The sequence below is a fragment of the Rhinocladiella mackenziei genome, assembly GCF_000835555.1.
Source record: "Rhinocladiella mackenziei CBS 650.93 unplaced genomic scaffold supercont1.6, whole genome shotgun sequence".
Taxonomy (NCBI): Eukaryota; Fungi; Ascomycota; class Eurotiomycetes; order Chaetothyriales; family Herpotrichiellaceae; genus Rhinocladiella; species Rhinocladiella mackenziei.
This window is the reverse complement of record NW_013550599.1, coordinates 407,644-424,396: the sequence shown is the minus strand read 5'-3', so window position 1 is coordinate 424,396 and position 16,753 is coordinate 407,644. Positions and strand designations below refer to the sequence as shown.

Genomic DNA, 16,753 nt, shown 5'->3' with positions numbered 1-16,753 from the left:
TATAATCGCAACGCCTCCAACCTCGTCTCCGCTTTCCACCAAGGGAAAAAAAAAAAAAAAAGAAAAAGAAAAAGGGAAAGGGTCAGGACTCCTAATCTGCCTCTTTCACCCAAACACTCAAATACAACCATGATGGAAAATCACTCCCGCTAAAAGTACGTCAAGAAAAAAGCAAGGTATCCGATGCCCAGAACAAATGAAACGCCTTGGTCATGTACACAGTGGATCTTTCTCTCTCTCTGTCTCTCTCTCTTTTCAAGTCCGTCATTGTATGATCCGACTTACATGACGACACAGCAGCCACAACTTTTCTCTTTCACTTTCTCGTCCATCTCATTTTGCGGCAGCCGGTGAACTTGCATTCGATTCGGTTGAGCTGATGTGGTGGATATACTTCCCATTCGTGGGCTATGCACAACGGCCGGACTCGTCACTCTCGGCATCGTGCTGTAACCACCAGTAGCACTGCCGCCAGTACCAGGTCGGCCACCTCCAGAATTCCGCACACTCGGAACGGGCTTCAGCGGCCATGCGTTTCCTTCTCGTCCCTCATCTCGTTCTGCGTCTCTTTCTGAAGAAGGAGATGAAGGAAGAACCGGCGATGCTTCCTTCATAAGACCATTGCCCGTGTGAATGGCCAGCGGTGAGAAATTGCGATCGTAGGTGCTTGGAATAGCTCCTTGGTCTTCCCATTGGGCTTGTTGCTGTCGTCGAGCATGCGTGGGAACAATTTGCTCGTCGGGTGGTAACATGGGGTCCGGTTTGTACATGGTTGCCAGCCATGGTGGATCGCCTTCAGGCCGATTGACTGCGGTTCGCGGCCGATCCAATTCCCCAGATCTCGTGCCGGGCCTTTGATTCGGCGAAGGCGTCGCAGATGTTTTATTGTTGTTAGTCGAGGCTTTCCTTGCCGTACCAGATGGTTTCCTTCCCGCCGAGGTTTCCGGGGGTGACGATTGAGCGGTCTTTGGTCTCATCTTGGTTGGAGATGATGTCTTGGGGGTTAATAGTTTCGAATTGTTGCTGGGGACCGGTGTAGCCAGGTGGTCACTTTCATCATGCAAGGGTTGACTGCCGGTACTCCCTTTTCGCGTTCTGGTTTTCAGGACAGGTATGCCGTCTTCCGGGCTCATACTGTTACTAATAGTGCGTTTCCTGACCAAAGGAGTGTCTCGTTCGATTCTCTCTTGTGGTATAGGTAGAGGACTCGACGTCGAAACAGGAATCTTGGATCCGGACTTTCTCAACACCGGATTCGAGTACATTTGTGACGAAGCATGGTCAGCCGCAATCTCTTCGGGGCTTCGAAAATCCCAATTGGATCGGTCGTCTTCCTCTTCCACCGCTTCTTCGAGTTTGGGTCTGGTTTCTTCTGTCTCAGCTCGGCGAAAATCCGAAAGACTGCGTTCTTCACTTCGCCGACCGCGACTGGTCTCCCTTCTCACGGCCTTGTTCACATTCCTCCTCGCGTTGGCCAAATTGATGCCTGCAGCTTGCAGTTCTTCGCTCTCAATCTTGGCTAATTTGTCCCGGTGGATCCAACCCTCGGGGTCGTCCTGTTCAGGCCGGTACATGTTTTCCGGGATGTCATTATCGTTGGCTTGTTGACTGACATTTCCACTGCTTGCATTGCTTCTGTATAAATCAAGCAAGCTGTCTGGTTCACTCCCGCTCCGTATTAAATTTCCCTCCTGTTGGCCTAGCTCTTCCACCCTATTATAGGCCAATCGGCCGTTCACGCTGCTGTCCTTACGATTCGGCGCGAGATTCGACAAGGGCATACGCGTAGATCCGGTGGAATTTTGACGGAGGCCGGAGGGGCGGGTTTTGTTTGTAGTCGTATTCTGATAGTGTCAGGTGTCAGCCCGTGTCTGGATGTGCATCAAACGTGTAACCTTTAACAAATCCACTTGATACCGCGCGACTCACCTCTTGACTAGCAGAACCCGCCACATCGTAGGGTGACTTGGACCCATTGACGACCGTGGTCGCTGGTCCCGCAGAGGCAACTCCTGCCATGTTGGATATTACCGAATTGTCAGAGAGCGAAATGCGCTCCCCCCGAATTCAGGGTGAGTGCGCCATGTACTCTGGTCAAGGCTACCGGCCATGCAAGTTTGTCTGGTTTTTGGTAGGATAGGTAGCTGATGCTGTTATATCGACGGACGCGAAAAGAAGTCTCGAACAAGTCCAATGATCCAGGTGTGGGCTGGGATCTACGACCAGTTCGCAGGAGGTATATTCGAATCGAGGGGCGTGCAGAAGGGCGGTCTGCAGGGGGTGGTAGGATGTGGAGGATCGCCTGGTGGCTTGCCAGGGCTAAGAGGAGGCGGTGCGAATATCGACGGGCAGGTTGAATGCTAGGAACAATATGAGAATGAAACAATGCAAGCTTGTAAAAGTAGGGAATAGTTAAGAGAGATAGAGAGCATCATGGAAGATGTGAGGGCAAATTTGCAATTGCAACAAACGCTGGGCTGGATTCGCTTAACAAAGTGATCCATGTCAACAAAACGGGCATCAAGCTTGGCAGGAGAGCCTCTGACATATGACCGTACAAGTTTAACAATTTAGAACGAGTCTCTCTGCTTGCTGATCTTTGGTTTTATATGGTTTCCCTTCATTAAATCGTCAATGCCCAATCGGGATGATTCCCCTATTATAAGGCTGTACAATCCTATTGTGCTCTCAGTACACGGGGCAGTAGACAATCTGTCCTTGCCATGGCAGGCGGTCCACTCCGGTGAAGGCGTTTCAATGGTCCTGTCGACCTGGGCTTTGTGTTTCTCTTAACCCACTTTAGATGCATATTCATCACATCCCAACTTTGCCCTGCCCGGGAATACCCTGCATCCTAGCCATCCTAACCGAATCCTACCGTCACCTCCGCTATTGCCGACCATTTCCAACCGTTACCAAAATGATTGTATCAGAGCTGATAAAACAACCCGGAAATGAACGTGGAAGTGACCCGTTCTTCATATATATGTTGAATGCATGTGGAAAGATTGACCAAAAGACTAGCGATCGAAAGAGCGAAGTGGTCGTGAATAAAAACAGCCGATCCCCAGTGCGCCAACAAAATATGTCGAAGTCGTTAATACCCTCCCACGCTGACCGAAGGTCGTCTCACTCGAGGTTCACGGAAACGCGAACTCGGTTCATGGCTTCTGTAGTCCATGGGATCTCTCGGGTATGAAGCATACTGGGGCTCTCGATGAGGAGCCATGTGAATCTTGTCTGCAGAATAACGTCGAGCGTAGCGCGACGGTTCTCGTTCATCGGGGGACATCTCTCCATACAACTTTTCGCGTTCACGGCCGCTGTTGTTGCGAGAGACGGGTGGTGTCTCTCGCGGAGAGCGAGGTGAAGCCCCGTCTTCAAAACGCCCCGAATCGCCTCTTCGAACACCAGGAGAGGTGACGTATTCCTGCGCCATTGATGTTCCACGAGAAGATTTCGAGCGAGAGTTTGTCTCGACACGTGGTCGCTCAGGTTTCTCTTTGCGACGGTCAAACTCTCGATTTGGTTCCCCGACGATAGATTCTGGGCTGTGGTGATATCTTCGGTGGTGGCGATCATGGTAATCATCGTAAACCTTGACCCGTGGACTTCGGTATTGGTCTTCACCATCGGGCTCTGGGTCAACAATTTGATATCTGGTCGACGTCTGTCGTGATCTAACAGTTCTTGGAGGACTTTCCTCCCTCATTTCGGGGGTGTGGGGACTGGAGCTGCTTCCATAACCCGAGTCATGCATATGAGTCTCGCCGTGCTTCAAATTGGAACCTTTGGGGGGAGCGGTGTCCATTTTGGAAGTGGCCTTTGGAACAGGCGTGGTTTGGGACCGATGGAGATTGGGAGGCATTCTTCGCTCACGCTCTCTGTCTCGCTCGCGGTCACGATCACGAATGTTCGGAGCACGTTCCTCAACATGAGCGCGTAGATTGGTTGGAGAGGATGCCGACTTGGAGAAAGGAGGCGTCGTAAAGTAGTCCTCTGGATGTGAGCGGCGTCCTTTTGACGAGGTTGGTCGTCTTTCGTTATCGCTGCCGCCGCTTCTTCGACCGCTGCCTCTGGAATCTCCTCCGCCCCAGTAGTGGTAGGCGTCTGACTCCACCCGATCCAAGCTGGGCCGATTGTTCGCTTTGGCCATGTATGCCTTGCTCTCTTCATGATGTCTTTCCCATTTTTCATCAAAGCTCTCCTCGTCCCAGTCTCGGTATTTCTCGGGATGTGATGGTCTGCGTGTGCTTTCCGAAGATTCAAAATGGGAGGTTGTTTTGGGACGGGAGGAGGGCTTGTAGGACGGTCTGATTTCAGGATAGTCGTAATCGCTGTCCGAATCATCCACATAGGCTGCCCTTCTTGTTTGGACCTTTTCGCTGCGCTCTCGTTTCTTCTCTCTGTCACTTCTCTTTTCATCTGCCTTGCTGCTTCTGGCTTTTTCTGCTTGAGCCTTCAATTTTGAGGCGGCGGCAGCGGCAGTCATCATCCCCGCCCACGTGCTGGAAGCCTTCTTGGATTTCTCGTTGGTCTTCGAGGGCGGCGGAGCTCTCTTCTCATATTCGGGATGTTTTCTAGAGGTTGTGCGGGGAGTTTCTTCGTAAGGGTCGCGGTAGTCGTATGCAGGCGTGTTTTTGGGTGCTCGGACCTCCTCGTAGAAATTGCCGTCCTCACGGTACTCTCGGGTCGCAGTGGGCGAAGGTTGAGGGGCGGGTCTCATGGGGTATACCCGTGTGGCCGTGGCAGTGTTGGTCGGTGGCGGTCCTCTAGCCATGGCTTCTTTTCGAAGCTCTGCCAGTTTGACCTGGTCGTCGTACCGGGAGCGCCGAACAGGATCGCTAAGGATCTCATAGGCCTGCTGAATCTTCTGGAATTCATCTTTACCCTTTTCTCTGAGAGTTTCATCCTTAATCCGGTCGGGGTGGCATTTGAGAACAAGTTTTCGATGTGCGGTGCGAATAGCCGAATGGTCGGCATCTTTGGAGACTCCCAGAGTTGCATAAGGATCTGGGGGAATAGGGGAGGACATGGCGGATATCTAATACAAGAAGATGAAGAAGTCGTCGAATTGAACAAACGGTGGAGTGAAAGGGGGGTTGTTTTGTACAGAGCGGTCAAGGTTGTCTGTCGGTCAACAAGTGGATGTTGTGGTTGCGGCATGCATAATGAGTGGCCTCGGTGGTGGTCGGGATGTGTTGTTCGGACGGTGGCTGGCAACCCCAAACACAAAAGGTGGGAATTGAACGTGATGTATACAAATATTACGGTAGTAAATCTCAATAGAGGGTAAAATGAGGTAACAAGTATAAGCAGGAATGAATTTGAAGCAGGTGATGTGTGGACGGAAGAGAGTCACGCAGACAGAGCACTGCACTGCGGAAGAAGAAATGCTGTGAAAGGGTTGACCTGATCGGATCGTCGATGGGGGCGATGGCTTGGTCCGCCGTGATTATGTAACTGGGGGCCTGCACTGGGGCTGGTTGTATCGTCCTCGTCGACGATGACCGCGGTGGCAATATGGATAAGTCTGGCGGTGTTCCTCGCAGCGTTGCGAGATACAGCAGGAGGGTTGGAGAAGAGAAAGGGAGAAGGAGAGATTCTTCAGGAGTGAGTCCTAAGTTCAAAGATTCTGAGGAGGCAAAATAACTGCTTTTTTCTTCGCTGCTGTGTCCAGCAACACAGCGCTGCACACCTGAACCTGGTTGGGAGGGTGCCAGGTCCCCCGAGCCAGCGAGTCTTTGTGCAACCCACCATGCTGGAACAGGCTATCAATCCGTTTGCTTCTAGCTGTGCTCAATACTACTTACAGACTTTTCTCTCACCTCTCATCTACATGTGACTGGCAACTGGTGACAGCGGAGCGTGGAGTGAGTCTGTTGAGACGCTCACAAATCACGTCTTCTCTCCTCATCAGCGAGGCGTTGTTCCGTAGCGGCAGCACTTGTCGTCATTCGACTGCCGGGTGGGTTAGCAGGTACTGTACCTCGCCTGCAAGATATCCAGTATCTGCTGAGCCTTTTCTTGCCCGAGGGAGAGATAGGCCCCCGGAAATGTCCACGGTGCCAACCCCCAGAAGCAATGCCACACTGCCAGTGCCTGGTCCCTCGAACTCGGAGCCTACCAGCCCCTTCCGCTCGTCGGGCCTCTGGATCCCCTGGTTAGTCAAATCTTTTCCCTCTCACCCGTGGTCCTGACCCTTCCGCTCGCGAAAACGTGGCGTGGTCGCCTGTTACTGACCCAAAATCATTACTAGATCACCAATCCTGCTGGTATCGATGACGCCTCACCTTGCCTGTCCACCGCGTCAAAAACCAAACTGCATCTGTCCTTTGCCGGCATCTGAAGCAGCTTCAGCCCGACGTGAACCCTGAACATGGGCTTTGCGAGTTTGATGATGATTCCTCACAAGCCAGGCTAGGAGTGAGCAACTCCATTCGTTGCACCCAGCTGACATGGGGGCTGCTGGGAATATACTGGAGCAGTTTCAAGCTGATTCGTAGAGGGTTGAGTTCAAAGCCATACTTAATCCACCCTCTTGCCCACCGCCATACTCCTTACAATGAATATTGAACAACTGGATGCCAGGCCATCGGTCGTCGACGCGTCTATCACCGGTCTATCGAGCCGAAGCCCAATATCCTTCCACCCTTGAATGGCTCCAAATCGTCCACCTGCATCAACGTGTCACGCTTCACACTCATCATCGCATTCACTGGTTGGTGTTTTATCCCACGTTGGAGCCAATCAAGATCATGCAAGAAACACTACCTCCCAATTGTCGAGTACAAACCACTGACACGAGTGACCAGATTCTCACTCGCCCACGTCGCGCCACGGGATCTCGTCTGGCCTCTCGGCCAAGTCCCTCAGTGGTTAAGGAGCCTGCATGAGTCCGCACCCACTTGGAAGAAATGCAAGAAATGGCATTGGGCCAATGCTCCAACATGCACACTCCGCACGTCTGCATTAGATCTAGCTTATGAGGCGCAGCCAACTTTGTTGCTGGGTCAGCGAGACTGATACGGCAAACGAATGGAAGAGCACAAATGACGGGTCGAGAGAATCAGGCAGAACTTGAACATGTCCGTTGAATACGTGCTTTGTTCGGGTCTCTAGCTCTCATTCATGGAACCGGATTGGATTCAGCGCTTAGGAGGTGGTGGGCCAACCCTTGTGTGGAAAGCAAGCACAGTTCTCACGCCACTAACCGTCTCCTCCACTCACCACCGTAGCGGACCGTCCCCAGACCCGAAGAAAACGGACCTAGCGATCCCACGTCTTGCAACAGAACCCACTCCAATACCCCTCGATGAGGGGTAGCGAATGGATTCAGGTTTGGCGATATCCAAACGACTAGAACAACGGTAGGCAGAATGGTGCATGATCGGTTTGACCATGGGGTCATCTTCGATCAAAGGTGAGGCTCCCAAGAAAGAGGGAATCTTGATCCCGGCAAAACCCCGCAAAAAAACCTCAAACAACGTCGAAGCTGTTGCTCAATCATACGTGAGATTCGGGCGCTTTTTAGTATGTCGTCGAGCCCAGCCAAAGAAAGTGCTCTTCCACGATGCGCCATCTAGTTTGTACAACCAAACATGATCCGGGGACAGCTTCTCGAAAAAGCCTTGATATGCTGCCCAGCGCGTCCGCTGCCAATGGTTCTCAATCTCAACAGTTTTGCCGCCCCTGGATTCCTGCCGTCACCATTTTTCCTGCACGATCACATGCCCTGTTGTATTTGTTCCTTTCAGGAAGACTAGGACTCCGCCCAGGTCACACTCTATCCTTTGGCTTGGAAGTAGTGATTCGTTGGCGATGATGAAAAAAGATATGCAGCCCGATATTTTGGAAACAAAAGCTACATCCATCTCAAAAGTTGAATACAGATCCACAATTGACCTGGGGAAGAATACAGCACGATGTTGATTGTTTCATGCTCCACTAGGATGGCTGTCTATCAAAGATGATTTGTTTCAGGTGCAGACGCCCTATTGAGGTCCAGGCAACAATGCACATCTCTCGGCACCTATCATGCAAATGCGAGTCGGGGAACGGAATACGAACATGCCTCTGGCATGGTCAATTTTCAGCCTCACAGAAGTTTTGTGTCTCATGGATTTGATCGTTGCAGAGTCCAGCCGATTTTCTTCTGCCAGTCCGTACTACTTCCCCTCTAACCATTGGGTTTGGAAATTCTTGCTCGTGAGCGACTCTTGATTTGCCACATATGTGGCTGGTGCTTATTAAGGGACATCGTCTCATCACTTGCTGCATCGATTCAAAATCCCTCGAAGGCTGTGGCTGAGTTTGGGTACATGTACCCACGACCAAGTAACGTCGAATATGGAATCTGTGTCCGATTTGTCCAACCTGTCAACCGGGTTTCCCGATTCGCTTCAACAGAGAGGATGCGCCTTTTTCGGTCTGAATTTGCCTTCTTGGGTGGCTCTCTGAAAACCAAAATGCAAAGCTACCTTGGTGATGTATACGCATAGTACACTTAATCACCAGACCATATCGTGGCGAGGGGGGAAGATGGCGTGGCTTGAGCGCTGATGCTTGCCGGGGGAGGCCCAAGTCAGTATCTGCGACCTAGAATGTGAAGGGATAAGTTCTTGCCCTAACGAATTAATGGTTCAAGTGTCGAATGTTGGGCTGAACCAAGACAATCTTCCGAACCTACTCAGGATCCTCGACGAGGTGCTTGTCAAGTGAAATGTGGTGGACGATATATCCTGTTCATTCTTCTCCCATCTACATATAAAATAACGAATTATCCTTATTCTTGTCGTTTGAGGATCTTTTGGTCCAAGAGATCCGGGCTGATTTTGCCATCGAAAATGTTCGACCTCTCCATTTTCCAACAAGCACTTCCCCCAGCGCGCCACCACCACCAACACGGACGATCTTTGTTCTTGCAGGGGCACGGAGCTGAGAATTTTCGAGAGCGGAACTGTGGGGGAAACAGCGGGATAGGCAACCACCATCGGGCCTCGCTTAATATCTATCTTCATTTCCATCCCATACGTCGTTTTTGCCATCTCATTCTTCCCGCAACCTGCCTCAAAATACACCGTAGTCGAGTCAGGGCAACCGGTTTTGCCATCTGACCCTCCACCATCACGAGTACGGATAAAAAGCAAACATTTCTTCTCGCTCTGTCCTGAGAGAGTAAGCGATGCGACAGAGGTGGCGAATCTAATTCTCGCTCCCAGGACCCGAACAACTACCACTCGCGCGCCTCGAACGTCTCCCATTCGCCACAAAGCCCATCCCAACACCGCCTTCTGGGAATCTTGTGGCGAGCTTTGCGGAGTTTGTCCGACGGGATAAAGAATCTCGACATGTGGAATCGTGTACAGAGTGCGTACACGCCATTCATCGAACGCCGCCTCCTGAGGTAGAAATGGATTTATTGCCGCTTCCGTCACGGACCCGCAAACGAATATTGACGGTGAGTTTAGAAAGGAGGGAGGTTAGTATGAGCCACGCCAAATACGCAAGCAGATGCGAATCCGGGCCCTGTGACTTTGGAGAAAAGGCCAGTTTGGTATTTGAGTGGGATTGGAAAATGATGAGGGACTTTCCTCGATACCGATATGTGATGCTAATGCGGTAGCGGTTGAGTAGCCCACACCAAATTGTTCCTTCCACATCGGGTCAACTACAAGAAGAGACGAGATGCTGAGTTCGGATTGCTTAGGCTAAGGGGAAAAACTTGTTAATTCCACAAATGTCCAGCTCACAGGAGGCCTGGGAGATCCTACATAACCAGAGAGCCATCGAGGAAATCGGGGTGTGACAGTGCAATGCTTCTGGGAATTAAAGGTAAAGACCGGGTTTCTGGGAATATATGTATTCACTCCCGTCTGCTACGTTTCTACTGCACCTTCCCTCCCCCCCTCAATACTACGCGTATCAAGTAACCACATCACTAAATGTCCTCACACCGGCTCGAAACCCATGCTCCCACTCCCACCCGAACGGACATGTCTGGGGATCCGCGACGCCCTCCCCACGCATACGGCGAAGGACCCAAAGGTCAAGGGCGCCAATAACGTCTGCGCCGACCTTCAGGTTCTCGTCGACACTGGAGGCTGGGATTTCGTGATTGGTGCTCGCGCCATCCATAGTAGCCACATCAGCACCGAAGCTTGGAGCAGAAGTACCACCGGGGCCCAAAGCAGATGGGATGAACCCATTCAGCCGTGCGACGAAGAAGTCTCGCGCGTCTCTCCAGCCTATCTCCCATCCGTCCGAGTAGCGCCAGTGCTCGAAATAGGCGCCAGGGCTTGTGTTGTCCCAGTAATGCGTATGCCCCGCTAGAGCGTCCTGGAGGAGTCGACTCTTGCTCTCATCGGCGAGGGCCAATTTTTCACGGACCTCCTTGACTGAGAACGCGAAACTCCTCGGCGGCGCGACCTGTCCATTGTCCGTTGATGCTTTGAATCCCCACCCCCAGCCGGGCATCCACTCCATTTTGAGAGTCCAGAAGGCCGAGCCGGCCGCTTTGCGTTGCCAGGTCCGACTTTGCTCGTTACCAAATTGCTTCATAAGCTCGTCTTTTTGATCTGCGGGTGCTCGGCCCCATGTCTGCGGCGCCAACGCGAGCGAGTACTCTCCTATGTACACGCCCACGGCGGCCTGGTGAGAAAATACATTGCCAACGAGACTAGAGTCGAGTTCGTGGAGTTCGGTCTTGACTTGCTCAATGATTTCGTAAGGGGAACGTGTAGTATCTTTCTCGTCGAACGTGTAGTATTTATGACAGTCGACGATGACAGGACTTTTCATCGGCCCGTGAATAGTATTGTAGGCTCTGGTGAAGCGTGTGGCTCGCCCCAGATCCCAGCCGTCGCTGATGTACACGGGCAAAGTGACGTCCATGGCTGAGATGCGTTGAATCACGTCGTTGTACCACTCGTACATCCCGGGAGGATCGATGATAGCTTCGTTGCAGACCTGAATCCCCACGACGCCGGCAAGTTGAGGGTCGCGGATTGTTTCATCGGCGATGAACAATAGGCACCGAGTCGCAAGGTCGAGGTTAAAGGGGTTTCCCCAAAGTTCAGCCTTGCCGCTGCTAGTGCCGGAGTGGGTTTCGTGATTAGCACCGCCAGGGACTCCGTGAAGGTCAATGAGCACGCCAATCCCATGCGCGAAGCATCGTGCCACGAGCGATTTCACTGCAGTCCATGCGTTGATGTAGACCTGAGCGGGTTGCATGGCGAACGCGGTGTGGGCACAGAAAGCTGGACCCAAGGTGAAATAACCAATTGGCAAGCGGATGTTGTTGCAATGGGCGGAATGTGCAAGCCAGTGGAGGTCATCGTCAGTCAAGGCGTTCGCCCAGTGAGCTTCCCATTTCCGACGGGTTTCGTCGAGACCACGGGCGTTGATGGATCTGGGGATGGAATGATCAATTCAATTATGTCAGAGACAAAGACATCATTGGGAGACTCACGACACGATAGCATCGAGTTCGCTGCTTCCCGAGACTCCCTGGTCGTACATGCTTCCGAAAAGCCATTGTTCTAGGATGAAGATGCTGCCTAGGTTGGTGCCATGTTGATATCGATAGCGAAGGATGTCTTTGGGTGTTGGACGAGTAGGATATTGGAAGGATGTGGAGCCTTGCGGCAGAGGTGGGAGAAGCTGTGAGGAAGAAGCTGTGATGGCGTGGATGGGGTCAGTTCTAGTATTGATAACGGAGAAATGATAGAGTTTGAGACTGAGAGAAATCATTCATCGAGCCTTCTGTCCCTTTTTTGTATGTTGCACGTTGTATGATGGGACCGGGTCCATCTCAAGCCCAGCAACCAGCACCATCATCATCACCACCATCACACATGACCTCTATTAGGGCCACAACGACCCCCGGTCGCAGGTCAAAGTCATTCATTGAACTGATCCTTCGCGTATTTGTGACCATCCGAGTTACCGAGTGGGCTATACGAGAGGCAAGGAAACACCAAAATCAAACATACTCACAGATTCATCCCTGCCCTCGACGACATCTTTGAGGTCTTGGAAAGCCTTTTTGAACGCCTTTCTCATGGTCACGAATGCCTAAATATCAGGTCAGGATGGCTTTAGGGGACCAAATGTCCATCCAGAATTCTCAATCGCGTTGAATTTAAGTTGAATGACGGCAGCATTAAGTATTTGTCTCATGTATTGCCAAGACTGCCCCGAACTCACCCAGCTAGCGCGAGCCGGGTGAGATCACCTAGGGAATCAGTATTTACTTGGTATTCTTGTACTCCTACAGCGTAGAAAAGTAAACTTCTATGCATTGCATTAGTGGTCGACCCCCTCTCCTCCCCCTTCTCTGCCCCCCAACCCCCAACCTAATATTCACCTGCCGACGGAAACAACTCCATTTGAGCACTGAGACGGCTGAACAGCTCAAATTCCATTCTTTCACCCGCCTTCGGACCCCGAAGTATCTCACCAACGATATCAGAACCAGGCGGGAAGTCATGTTCGAAGCGCGGCTCTCCAGCACCCTTCATATTCGTTAGGACAGCCTGCCTAAAGTGCCATCGTAGAAACTGATCAACAGGCCCATCAGGGCGAGTAAATAACTCCCGATCAAGATGCTTGCCTTTAATATTTTCCCCTATCGGCCTAAAGGCTACAACCTTGTAGTTGTCATCCGGATTGATCGAGATGTCAAATGCATCGAATTGGTCATGTATATCAGAGCGGAGTAATACTCCATTCTGTACTGAGTTAATAGATCCTCCTTCTGCTGGTTGAATTGTGATCCATCGACCATAGTTGTGATCTCTCCAGTAATCTTCTTTGGTGAGTGGGAAAATATGCGCAGCCTCAAAGCCACCCCAGAAGGTCTTCCCACCAAACGTAGGTACAGGTTTCCCGGATATGATACATTGACGATCTCGTGAACGAACGGCCTCCTGGAAGGCTTTGACACGGGGTCCGCTGGCTTGACTGATCATTCGGGTAATGGGTGACTCGTTGGTAAGCTGGAGAGGATTGGCAGAAACAATGTAATACTTTCCAGGTTGAAGTGGATGGTCGTCTTTCTCAATCTCCGTTCCTTCTTCATCTTGTACAAAGAAGGGGCTCTCAAATATGATAATGATCTCTATCATGGCATAGAAGTTTGCATTTGTGATACCGGCATGAGGAGTAGGCCGCCAATTTCGATGTCAGGTTCAATCAAGTCGTAGATGTGGACGTTTCGCCCCTCTGAGCGAAGGGTTGCAGGCATGGCTCCTGGCGGCGAAGAGGTTTCGGATAGAGGAGAGGCGGATGTTTTGGGGGACGAGGACGAGGATGCCATGGTGGAAGCCTGGGACGCAAAGGTTGCATGGGGACGGCAGATGGTGGTAGATGGCAGGTGCAGACTTACAATTAGCAAGAGGTTACAAGAGGTTTAGAGACGATGAGAACGACCGCGTGGGCGGCGAGGTGAGTGCAGAGGAGAGGAAAAGCGGCAAGTCTTTAAACTGCCAAGGAGCTTGCCGCATGACACACAGCCTTATTCCGTACAGAGAGTAAAGCCTTGCAAGTAGAGTCTCACGTCCAATGCTGGCAGATTCAGTCCAAGCAAAATACAGTTACATCTGTATCCTGAGAGCGGGCTGGATGGGCTCCAAAATAGCCTCACATCGCTGCATCCTCGCATCATTGCACCTAATCCCGTATCCCAGAATAGGGATCTTTGGCAGGTCCAGTACTGACGACCGTCGCCAGTCATTACCGCCGGGCGCATGGCATTCATTCCCCCTCCATACCCCAAGTCATCATTTCATTAACATTTCCATGTGCTCTCGTCGCCTTTCCATTGCCGTCTGTGCCCGCTTGGATTGTGACACGTGGTCCTTAACCTCACTAATGCCTAGTGGGTCTAGATCTTCTGACAATGAGTCTAATGAATTTTCTGGAATGTGTGTCATCACTCGGTCCGGATTGGCTGGTGATAATTCAGTCACGGTCGTGTCCTCTCTGCTTCCATTCGATTCATCAACCTTTGCCGCCGACTCCAGCCTGGCAAACAGGGTCTCATCTTGCGCTGCCACCGGCTTTGGGTCTGGTCGTGCCATAACAGGTGTTCGCGTCCTTGAAATTGGATCCTTTGGCTTGGGAGACCCAGAACTGCTCATACCGGCGCCAATAGATGATACCGGCGACTGGATCCTCAAGACAGGGTCGTAAAGCCTGGGGGAAGAATTCCAACCCGTGCTCTCCTCATTGGTCTCAACACCGAAGTTCACCGGGGTTCTAACCCTGGACACAGGCGACGATACAGATGTTTGAATCGGCGTCCACAGTTCGGTATCAATGTGTTCAACGTCGCTCAAACCGTTGATTTGAGCTTCCGATGGGGGAGGTGGCAGTGGCGGCAGAGGTTTGCCGTTCATTTCATCGTCCGTTCGTCCAAACAACTCATTCCACCACCTAACTTCTTCTATTCTGGGGAAGATCAATCTCTCCTTGCCACGTACATTGTCGTCCACCACCGGGTCGTATCTTGGGTTCGAGAACTCCTTCTTGCGAGACATGAAGTAGTCCCACACACTCCTGGTTCGTTCACTCAATCTCGCTTGCTTGCGTTCTTTCTCACTGTCGAGTAAGAAGGTCCCATATTGACAAGAATAGAGGTGGTAGAGAAGGCGTCGGAGGAACCGTTCGGTAAACTCGAACCGCGTGGGGTACTGATATAGAAGTTGATATGTTGCGTCGAGGAATTGGTGGAAGATGGGAGCCGTTTCCTTGACCTTCGTGATCATCTTCTCCTTGTCCTTTTTCACACTGCCCGAGACGATCCGTCGACCGGCTTGGGACTCAGAGTCAGCATCTACATCTGAGTCAACGTTGACCGACTCTCGAGACTCATTGAACTTGGTGTTGGAGAAAAATCCTTTGGCGCTCAAAAGCGCATTTTCAAAAGTCTTCTGAGCTCCAGCCATAGCTCCTCCACTCTGCTCTTTTCCATCCACATCTTCATTTCCTCGGCCGACTCGTTCATTTTCAATCTGGAACCATTTCTCCGAGTTGAGAAATCCAGAGCGATGTTTGAACATGTGACCAAAACTCAACCAGTCCTTTTCGACCAGGACGATGAACCCTTCTATAGTCCGATAGTAGGGATCCAGACAGATCTGACTGAGAGCGGACAGTTGACTCGTCCTATCCCATCCATCACTGCAGTGAATCATGACGTGACTGTGTTGAAGGCCAACCTGGCGAGCAATCAATCCAGCTCCGTCCAAGACACTGGCGACATGCTTTAACCAATTGCTCTTCTGCAGCTGCTCTCGATTGGGCCCCAAAGGAGTCAGATCCGAGTCCTTGAGAGTATCCACTACTTTCTGCAGACTGTCTCGCATGACATGAATGTTATCGATACCGAGATAGACTTTGCTGGCGAATTTGTAGTTGCTCATGTCTTCGGAGCCCATCCCTACTGCCTGCATCGCCAACGCGTTGACGGTGGGACGAGCATCAACAATCATGTTTCGCTGTTGAGCTCCGTAAACCACGGGTCTCTTTTCGTCTGAGCCTGACGACAATTCATCGTCACCTCGAAGTTTCTTCATGACCGCATTTTCAATCGCTTCAGCGTCTGCTGTTTGTGGAAGGTCTCCCTCTAGAGTAATAGAGCTGCTCGTCTCTTTGCTGGATCTGGATTCTTCACGTTCAGGCGGAGGGGAACTGTAAGCAGAGAGTGGTCGTTCAGCCCGGGTAGTGTTGAATATTGCGGCGACAAGCTTCTCGTCTTGGATACTTCGGTTTCCTCGAACTCCAACAAGGGGCTGTGAGCAGCGAGTAATAGAGCAGTCATTGACAGGGTGGAGGTACGTAAGCACAGGTATTCTGGCTCGCGATCTGTAGCGACCCGCGTAGTTCAGAGTGTTATCCGAGATCGAAGCAGGAACGGCGAGCACGGCAGGATACGTTTCTGCAAACTATTCAGTCTGGTCAGACTTGCCCTGATCAGCTCCAACACGACATTAATAACTCACCGCATAGTCATTATTAATTGTGGAAATCCTCCAGGCTGACTTCTTGCTCTCATCACCAACACCCATTCTTCTCAATTCTCGCACAGGATCATACAATGACCAACCGTTAGGGTTCACGTCTTTCTCCGGTCCTTGAGGCTGGTATGTAAAAGCGTACAACCGTTCGATTCCGCTCAGTTTGCAGGTCCATGCCCTCACACTGTCGTAGACATCTCTTGCCTTCCGGTCATCGATGAAGTAAAAGCAGGCAAACGTGAAATCTCGACAACGGAGGCGGACACAACTCGGCTGACGAGAGGCGGTGGGACTCGTGCGTAGTGTACATTGTTGGATGATGGGATATGTTATCCATAGCTCGCGTGGTCGGGGAGGCTTGCCATTGGGGGTTGTGCTCGAGCTCTTGGAGGGAAAGGGCGTGTGTACAAAGATGATATGATGAGGCGTTAAATGAAGGGCGCCTTTGACCTGTTCACCACGGCGCGACAGGGTGACATCGTCGACCTATAAGGAGTTGGTCAGTATTAGCTAGAGTCACGCAAGAGGGCCGTCGGCATCTTGACCAACCTTCGCGATGCGAGTGCGCTCCATTGCCATCTCGGCGGGGGTCGTGCTAGACGACGTGGTGTCCAGCCAAAGCGCGCAGAGTTAGCTCATAATCCAAGCGAAGGCGAAGGATGTTCTCGATAGAGAGGGAACAGATATGTGAACCAGTGAGAATGTGTGAAGTAGCGGAAGAAATATATTTATCT

At 51.5% G+C, this 16,753-nt stretch overlaps 5 protein-coding genes across 5 annotated transcripts; all 5 read right to left on the bottom strand.

The window, feature by feature from the left end:
- Positions 1-281: 281 nt before the first annotated feature.
- On the bottom strand, positions 282-2,019 carry Z518_07956 (uncharacterized protein; the record flags this gene model as incomplete). The annotated part of the gene is made up of 2 exons (XM_013413699.1): positions 282-1,844; positions 1,930-2,019. The coding sequence occupies 2 exons, from the start codon at positions 2,017-2,019 to the stop codon at positions 282-284; spliced, it is 1,653 nt and encodes a 550-aa protein (XP_013269153.1).
- Positions 2,020-3,097: 1,078 nt separating this feature from the next.
- Z518_07955 (uncharacterized protein) lies at positions 3,098-5,035 on the bottom strand (the record flags this gene model as incomplete). Its single annotated transcript, XM_013413698.1, has 1 exon — positions 3,098-5,035. The coding sequence occupies one exon, from the start codon at positions 5,033-5,035 to the stop codon at positions 3,098-3,100; it is 1,938 nt and encodes a 645-aa protein (XP_013269152.1).
- Positions 5,036-9,924: 4,889 nt separating this feature from the next.
- Z518_07954 (uncharacterized protein) lies at positions 9,925-12,063 on the bottom strand (the record flags this gene model as incomplete). Its single annotated transcript, XM_013413697.1, has 3 exons — positions 9,925-11,410; positions 11,471-11,675; positions 11,994-12,063. The coding sequence occupies 3 exons, from the start codon at positions 12,061-12,063 to the stop codon at positions 9,925-9,927; spliced, it is 1,761 nt and encodes a 586-aa protein (XP_013269151.1).
- A 293-nt stretch (positions 12,064-12,356) lies between these two features.
- Positions 12,357-13,127, bottom strand: Z518_07953 (uncharacterized protein; the record flags this gene model as incomplete). The annotated part of the gene is made up of 1 exon (XM_013413696.1): positions 12,357-13,127. One exon carries the CDS (start codon positions 13,125-13,127, stop codon positions 12,357-12,359), a length of 771 nt encoding a protein of 256 aa, XP_013269150.1.
- Positions 13,128-13,781: 654 nt separating this feature from the next.
- Positions 13,782-16,598, bottom strand: Z518_07952 (uncharacterized protein; the record flags this gene model as incomplete). Its single annotated transcript, XM_013413695.1, has 3 exons — positions 13,782-15,947; positions 16,005-16,505; positions 16,569-16,598. The coding sequence occupies 3 exons, from the start codon at positions 16,596-16,598 to the stop codon at positions 13,782-13,784; spliced, it is 2,697 nt and encodes an 898-aa protein (XP_013269149.1).
- Positions 16,599-16,753: the final 155 nt, after the last annotated feature.